The following is an 8,832-nucleotide window of genomic DNA, read 5'->3' as shown; positions in this document are numbered from 1 at the left end:
AAAAAAAAATAGTTACAGAACGGATTAACCTTATTTACATTGAACCTTATGGGGAAATTTAACTTGGCTCACAATCAATTTGGGTCACGACCAGAGTCCTGGAATGGATTAAGTTTGTGAGCCAAAGTATCACTCGATTTCTTCCAGGAAGTACATTCCACACAAACCCTCATTTTTTTCTTTTCTAGCTGTCCGTCATTTTACGGTCCTTATGATCCTTTATGGTCCTACTGAGGGGCTTTGAAAATGCTGGGTTTTCTCTGAGCAGGCTGCTACCTCAGTCTTGTTTCTCACTACTGCCAGTGACTCCATTTTTGTTGGCCATCACCAGCTGAACCTGCTATTAGAAGGACTAACAGCATAACGTGAGCCAAAGGCTAAAATAAAGCCTCTCACTCCTGACAAAAAATCTTGCATGCTGTTTGCTGTAAACCACCCAGAGAGTTTTGGCTATTGGGTAGTACAGAAATGAAATAAACAAAATAAATGAAATACTTAATTACATGAGTTTTAAGCAGTTCATCAATTAATTCCCGCTTAAAAAAATAATATTTCTGAAAATTTGGTTTTAGATGAAGCATGCATGTGCACTCATCACCACCACCACCACATTGCACTGATACAATGTTTTCCTCTCTTGTGAGGAACTCAAGGCAGATTACAAAGTCCTCCTCCATTCCATTTAAAACTCACAAAAAAAAGCCCTGGGAGGTATTTAAGGCTCAGAATGAGTGACCGGCTGACAGTCATCCAGGGACCTTCGTGGCTGAGTGGGGAATAGAACCAGATCTCCCAGGCGCAACGCCAGCTGCACTGCACTGGCCCATCACAGAAAAGGCACTCCTTCATGTGCCCGAGAAAAGGCGACATCTCTTTTTTAAGATGGTGCACAATGCATAGTTTGTCATGCATAATATTTTCTTTTACAAGAAGCTACTCCCTGATTAATTGTTGATCCCTTTGCAAGCAATCCAAAGTTGCAATGATTGACTATGGCAATTAGCAGAGCAATCCTATGGTGGGGTGGTGGAAAATCCGTTGCATGAGAGCCACCAGCCTAGCAATGGACGGTTTGCCAGCAGCCAGCGTTGACCGTTCTCCTTCCACTAAGAGAGGGAGTGATCTGCAGCATCCAGCTGCCCTGGGACACCCCCTCCCCAGCAACTTCAGGATTGCAGGCTAAATTCTTCCCCCTGATTAAAAGTGGGTCATATTCTATGGATGCCCCCTCCCATTCGCCAAGCACACCTTCTTCCAGCCATACCAGTTATCGGCGAGAGACCAGTTTGATGTGGGAAAAGGAGCAGGTTTCCCACCTTTTCTCAATTAAAATAACTACAGAGGAATGCCTTTTGCCACTGTGGCATTTGCTGGCTCCCGCTTCCTTCCTCGGCAATACACGTAGCCTTGCTTGGAGACCAGGTGGAGCGCTGGCAACCTGTGCAGCTGTCAGCACTTGAGGCGTGCCCTCTGTTTTTGAGGTGGTTAGCCAGACATGACATTAGTGTTCTGGGGAGCAGGGCTTTTGCCCCAGTCTCAGTTGAGGCATCACCGGGGCTTTTAAAGAAGTAGTAATTTCAGATGAGGTTGCTGAGCCAGAAGGACCAGCAAAGCCAGCACAGACAAGACCAGTCCTGCCCCTCCTTTATTTTGCCTTTACTGCTTTGACGATTGTAAGTAGCCAGGCCTCTCATTTGGAATCTGGACTATGTTGTATAACACTCTGAAGAATGAATGGAGCACATGGGAAACTCTACCAAAGGACTCCACAGAAATGAGTGAAAATGTCTGTAAACAGGAAAGAATTCAAGGGAAGGTGTGTTTTTCTGTTACATAGGAAAAAGAGCAAGGACCCAACTGCAAGAATAGCTGGTCCCAAGCATTTTGAAATCATGACACACTTAGGTAACAGTTTGTGGAAGTTGCTTTTCTTTGAACAGTTTTCCCTTTGTTTATGAAGAAAAGTATTTCTGTATATATTGTTGGAGAAAGCAATACACGAAAGTCACACCTTCTTTTGGTCGGGAGAAATCCTGCTGTGTGTCCACTATGATAAAGAAAGAAGGAAGGACACTGGGGGAGGTTGTGGATGACCCAGCTGCTTCTGATGGGCAAATACCCCTGAGCGCCGCCCACACCAGCAGGGTACCTCTGGCAGTAAGTAATGCATGGACTCTGCCCAGTAAACTGGCTCTGTGCTGTATTGCCTTGCAGCACGTTGCAGACAACAGAGCAAATGCTGATCTGCTTGTTTTAAAGCAGCGGTCCCCAACCTTTTGAAAAAAAGGGATAGGCCTGCCCCGCCCCCTCACCTCAATCCGCCCGCTCCCGTTGGTCTAAGCCTCTGCCATTCCACCTCTTTTATTGGAGTGCATGCCCTGTGTCCCAGCCACAGTTCACACGTGCTATTGGATACTTTTGGTTGAAGGGCAGCTCACGTCGTTGTCCCACTGGAGAAACAAAGAGTCTGTCAGAGAAGCTTTAGCCTATTTGAAAAAGATTGGGCTGAGTTGGTCAGAGCACTCTTGACGTCCCGCCTCCTTCTCTTGCACCTTAGTGCTTATGGCAGCCCACGAGCGAGAGGAGGAGGAAATGATGGAGGTTATGCTCACAGATGGCGCTTCCGTCACTCACCCGCCACCCACCTCCTGCTGTGCGGCCTGGTTCCTAACAGGCCACAGACCTCTATCAGTCTGCAGCCCAGGGGTTGGGGACCCCTGTTTAAAACAAAGGCTTGATTGGCTTCTCATGGTATAGAAGGAAGCAGTGCCGGGCTGAAGTCCAAGGGCTCTTTCCCAAATCCTTTGGTATAGACAGCACATGGGATATCATATATATACCTTCACTGTGATACATGTGGTCTATGGTGATTGCATGATATAATCTCATTATCACCACATGCAAAAAATAGCTCTTATTCCCCAATCTGCAACCTAGAGGCAGAGCATAATAAAGCACTGAAAGGGAGCAGTCCTTAGCAGTTTTTTTGGGGGATGGGGTAGGGGACTACGCCTGTCATTTCAGATTTTAGGTGACTGGTTAAATAACAGCAGGTTGGGGAATTGTCAAGAGTTTCTAGTTTGAAATATTCATAGCAGGAAAAAAGCCTTTTTGCCTTTTATAACAAGGTTTAAAAAACCTGTTCAGTGTCATGCCTCAGGGATTCTGTTACATCTGATTTGGAATGAAACATGAAAATATTCAGAATTTTGTTGTTGTTCCTCCCTCAAGTCATTTCTGACTTACAGTGACCCTATGAAAGAGAGACCTCCAAAAACTCCCATTCAAGACAACCTTGTTCAGTTCTTGTAAATATTCAGAATTTATCCTGTATTGAATTAACTCAGTATCATCAACCACTTAACGCATATGGAGGCCATTTGCTCTCTTGGCAAAGGTAAGATGGAGAAAATCTCCATCAAGGTAAAGATGAAGAAAATCTGAAAAACAGGCAATATCTGACCTTTTATCAATCTGTATTTCTTCTCTCTCTGCAAGTTGGATTGTGCCTAGATGTGTGCATTTTTGGTGTTCATCATAACCAGTGTGTATCGTGGGCCGCTCACAACTGGTGCTCCCAGCCACCCATGATGCCCAGACTGGGAACTGATCTTCCATAACATAGCATGCCACAGACTCTCTTCGGCAGGCTGGGAAGAAACAATCTGTTTTCTGAGGCACCAACAGCACAAGGATACAAACATTTCAACAGAAGTGATTCCTGCCACTCCCAGAATTCCCCAACTAGCCAGACTGGGAACTGTGAGACTTCTTTCTGTCTAAACATGCATAGGATTGTGTCTTAAAAGTTTTTCCGTGAAGGAAACGGTATGATCACACCTGCCACCGTACAGAGGCCTAGATAATGACATAGTGCAGAGTGTGGCTTGTATCTTTACAAATCTGGGGAAGTGGGTGGAGGGGAAGAGGGAAGATGGCTGACGGCCGGTGGCACCGAACTAGAATGAATGTCTACGGGCTTCTCATGGCATGTAGCAAACTGAAATCAGAACTGGTCTTGAGATGATCTTTTAGGATACCTACTGTCAGAGAAATAAAAGTGAGAGCATGTAGATAGAAGGAAAAAGGAGGTAATTTTGCTAATTGATGAAAAGAAAAATAACAGAGCTTTGGAGGTCTTAGTCATTGTCTGAAGGCAAAGCTAGACATGATGTTATCTCGCTGTTTGACCTTGTGTGGCTGTTTTTTTTTTTAATGAATAGCTGGCCCTGTGGGGGTAATTTGGACTGGTGCTCTAGTTTCCACCCTGGTCACAACCCTACTCTAGCTTGCCCCTCCCCTGGCCCCCACTATGCCAACTCTTTGTTTTTGGAGCCTGCATATAGAGCCCTAGGATGGGAATAAAGTTGCACCCATTTTGGCTTGGGTTAAAGGAAAGGTGATGGGAAGCAAACTGAAGTGATGACTAACGGAACAAGGGCCAAAGAAGGTGCCTGAATGTCTGAATGTCTGAATGTCACGGATCTCAACCCGTTGCACCTGTGTGCTTGGGAAACTCACTGCTTGTGCAAGGGGGCACTTGCAGTTATAAGCATACAGAAGCACGTGTTCTGGAATGGGCCAGATGAGCTGAGCTCACAGATGGGAGCTCTGCCGCTATGCCCTGATTTGGGAGCATGTGCTTCTGTTCATTGCTGGCATTATAGAGGCTAAAAAGCTCTGTTGTGCCAACAGTGCCTCCTGCGATTACACTGGAACGAGTGTTACATCCTCAGCACAGTCTGATACAGCCCATGGTGCTAAATATGAGAAAGGGCCTGATGGAGGGAAGCAGTAGAGAGACAAGTGCAGGAAACCTAGGAAAGGTAGCTAGCAGACAGGCTGCTGAAGACTTTCATTTTGGTTACATTTGATTGCCATTTGTTATGTGAAATATTGTAAAAGAAATTTGAAAAATCAAGGTTGAAATGCATAACAACTTTGTTATGGTAAGCATATAGTTACTGAACAGCTGAGTTTAGTGAAAAATGGGACTAGGTGTTTGTATTTTTGCCTGACATTCTGTTTTTTGTCTATTAAGGCTAGGGTTGCTGGTCTGAGGAGTGGCATTTTAACGCAACCATTCTCATTGGTCTCAAAGTCCAGAGTCACATCTGATATTATTCCAGGGGTGGGAAACTTGTGACCTCCAGCTTTTTTGACCCACCACCACATTTTGGTACTGCCTTTAAAAGTGGCCTAGAAATCATTTTAGAGAAATAGATCGCTTTCCCACCATTAACCCTGGTAGTGATGGCTAAGGCTGGTGGAAGTTCCAGGCCAAACCATCAGGAGGGCCACCGGTTGCCCACCCTTGCGCTGCTCCATGTACAGTCCTGAACCTGCAGACAGACCCATGGTGCCAAGCACATTTGTTCCCGAATTGGCGGCTGCTCCCTCCCTCACCCCATGCAGCAGGCTTGGGTGTACTTGAAACAGCTGTTCTCCAGGCAGGCTACTGGCTCTGATTTCAGCAAGTATGTGGTACATGAATGTGTTTGGGCAGGGAGGGAGAATGGGGAGTGCATGTTTTTTGCCTGGGGGATTAAATATTGTGCTCATTCTGAAGAGCTTTACCTTAATTTTTAGTTACTTGATTTTTACACTGGCTTTTTAACATGGCCTAGCCAAAGTTAAGGCATTTTTAAAACGTCCACTGATTTCATAGGAGGCAAAAAAGCACACAGTTAGCTATCCTGTTAAAGCCAATAGAACTTAAAGATGTTTAACATTTGCTGGTTTGTTTCCTGTAGATTTTGTCTTTATGCTGCAATCCACTCTTGCAAGAAACAAGTTTAAGCAATAAAATAAAAGACAGAATGCAGAAAGATTTAGTATACTTTTAACTTTATTGACCTATTCAAAACCATAGGTCTTTAAAAAGTCAGGTGCAGTAAAAGAATAAAGCAAAAAAGTTTTTGTTTCTAAAAGACTATACATATATGCACAAAAGAAATAAATTATTTTTTTTCAATTTTCCATGTTTATTCCAAACTCTAATAATACAAATGACTAAGGACCAGCTTGACAAATTTGGAATCTCTCTCTCTCTCTCTCTCTCTCTCTCTCTCTCTCTCTCTCTCTCTCTCTCTCTCTGTATACAATTATCTTACATGCTTTAGAATTATCAGTAAAAAAAGATCCATTTTTTTCCAGAAACATTTCTATTCACAATATGAACAAGGAGTGATGTGTCCTATGTTAAAAAAAGATCCCCAAACAGCACCATTGTATAGAATCCTGAAGTTGAGAACAGGTGAGAAACAAAAATATAGTTTTACAGTCTGCAAATTTACACTAGGTAATTGTAAGCTAATTTGTTCCTACAGGTAGGTGGTATGAGGTAGGCTAATCCCTCTTAGGAAAACAAACCTGCAGTTGATTTTGCACCAAAACCAATATTCGAATTCACTGAAAACTTGGTTGTCCTGATCTATAGGACTCAATCCACACATGGAAACAGGCATTGATTCCTGAATTAGATACGTGGATTCCAGAGCAGGGCAGACACACATTTATTTAGGAACGGAATCACAAAACGTTGTTCCTTACTGTCAGACATCAATTTAGTTCAGCCTCTGGTACATCTTTCCTGCAATTTCTTTCTTCTGACCGACTGATGATCCACACTGTTCACATCTGGAAAATGGGTTAACTCCAGGAGAGCTGCCACACAATAATCCTCTGCTGTGCTCCTCAGTTCTTCAGCTGAACGGTGTAACTGCTTTTCGGAAAACTCATTTTACTCTTTTAATGCCCTTTGATTTTAAGGCACCCATTTGGTATTATATTTGCATTCATCTTAAAAGAGAGAATAATACTGGCCAACATGAACCAAATTGTTGAGTGCATTAGATCGCTTGTCGCACTGGAAGTTTTCTTTGTTGCACACTTGTCGAAACCGAGGATGCCTCCAGTCGTAGCACCACCAAGCAAACAGAAACATGCAGCTATCTGGCTTTTCTTCCTTAACATTTGTTTGTTTGTTTTGTGGAAAGAAAAAGGATGGAAGAAACAGTGGGAACTTACAGGAGGATTACAAGTGGAAGACATTGTTGTTTGGAACCCCAGTAGAAATCCATGAATGAGGCAAGGCGATTGCACAATAAAGGCATTGTCTGGAAGCACCCCAAATACTTTTTCAGTGCATTTCCACATTCAAACAGCATGCATCCTTGCATAAATGGAAACATACCACAGGAAAAGTGTGAAAAATTACATGTTTAAAACATCTTAAAATCTGTTTGCAGCTGCCTAATCCCACGTCCCCCAAAACAACCACTCTGCAGGCTGTTTTATCTGGTACACTGCAGTGTGCAGCCGCTCTCTCCTTCTGGCATTTCCCTCGTGCTTACATTCAGGACAGCACACCTTAAAATACCTTTAACCTCATTCAAAATACTGTACGAAAACCTGACCATCCTTCAAGTAGTGCTGCAGCTGAAAGTCAACCTTCTGCTCCATTCACAGGCTCATGTATCCTTCAACAGATGACAAAAACATCGGCAGGAACTGTGGCAGGAGGGACTCCAACACTGCAATTCTCCCTCTCTCTCTTTCTCTCAATTGTGCTCCTAAAATTGTCACAAGATTCTCCTTTTCACATTTTTGGAAGTTTCTAATGGCAACAGCATTCTATCTTGTAAAAAAAGTGCTTTGCAAAAATACTTCAGCCAAAAGTTGCATTGTGTGATAGGAGATTTACGTCAACATTCCCCTTCCGTGTTGGAGTGACTTGGATTTATTACTATTGTGCTAGCCTGGATGAGATCTTGCAGCTTTTCGCTCGCTGAAGGCATTCTATCTTCCCATCCTGGTCCTCCTTTTTGAGTTGTTCCTGGAAGCCTGTTTGTGTAGGAACAGTGTAAGGTGCAAGGCACGTGGGGTTATAGAAGCAGAAGAGAGGTTCATACTAAAGTCCCAGGCTTCGAATCCTCATGCCACAACAGCCTCTGCTCGCTCTCTTGCAGATCGCCTTCCAACTGGTTCCTCTCATTACTACCCAATGGGCTGGACTCAGCATACATCCTGTAAGACAAGTATGGGCATCACTGACGTGCAAGGTGAAGTAGGATTTCAGCTGCTGCACTAGCATGTGCATGAGTGGACACAACAGCCCTCGTCTTCAAAGTGGTGCCTTTAAACTGCAATCAACAGTTCATGTTTTCAGCTACAGACTGTGTGCCCCACCAACATTTTGCAACACAAACAGTCATTGAATACAAATTCAAAACAGCATCTCGGCTTGAATTTCTATCCTAAAAAAATCAAGTTACAACATACTTGTAAAAACAGACTAGCAAAACAATAATTTTGATTTTGTATGTTATGGAGACTGAAAGAACAGAAAATATACAGCAGCAGTCCTATGGCAGTGGGGGAGCTCTGTACATGCAAGAGAAACTTCTCCATTGCCATTAATTTATATTATTTATTTATACACATGCTTATCCTGCGTTTTTTCCTGCCAGGCACTCAAGGCAGCATACACAATCCTCACAACAACCCTGAGAGGAGGGTTAGACTGATAGTGAGTGATTGGCTCGAATTTACTTACTGAGTTTGACAGCAAAGTGGAATCTAGCTCTCCTTAGTCCCAGTCTGACACTTGACTGCTACAGTAATGACAAACGAAAGCACCTTAGGAGTGAAAGAAGCTCCATAGTCCAGAGCTGGCAGTAGGAGGTTTAACCATTCAGTGGCTGCATTTGGAGGCAAAGCTAAACTATGGTCTATTGTGTAAATGAACCTCAGGATCATGTATTTCCTTCTCCTCTTTCCTCCTTTGGTGCAACATTTGGGAAGCATTTATAACTAACTTCAGTTTAGTAT

The 8,832-nt window shown here is 43.5% G+C and overlaps 1 protein-coding gene across 1 annotated transcript in view; it reads right to left on the bottom strand.

The window, feature by feature from the left end:
• Nucleotides 1-5,830: 5,830 nt before the first annotated feature.
• FRMD4B (FERM domain containing 4B) overlaps nucleotides 5,831-8,832 on the bottom strand; it is a 157,188-nt gene continuing 154,186 nt past the window's right edge. The window contains exon 23 of the mRNA XM_044451765.1: nucleotides 5,831-8,028. Within this exon, the coding sequence (XP_044307700.1) occupies nucleotides 7,908-8,028 (121 nt within the window). The 3' untranslated portion in view covers nucleotides 5,831-7,907. The remainder of the gene's footprint in view (nucleotides 8,029-8,832) is intronic.

The sequence above is a fragment of the Varanus komodoensis genome, unplaced genomic scaffold, assembly GCF_004798865.1.
Source record: "Varanus komodoensis strain SLA01 unplaced genomic scaffold, ASM479886v1 scaffold6_4, whole genome shotgun sequence".
Lineage (NCBI taxonomy): Eukaryota > Metazoa > Chordata > Lepidosauria > Squamata > Varanidae > Varanus > Varanus komodoensis.
This window is presented reverse-complemented; position numbering and strand designations above follow the sequence as displayed.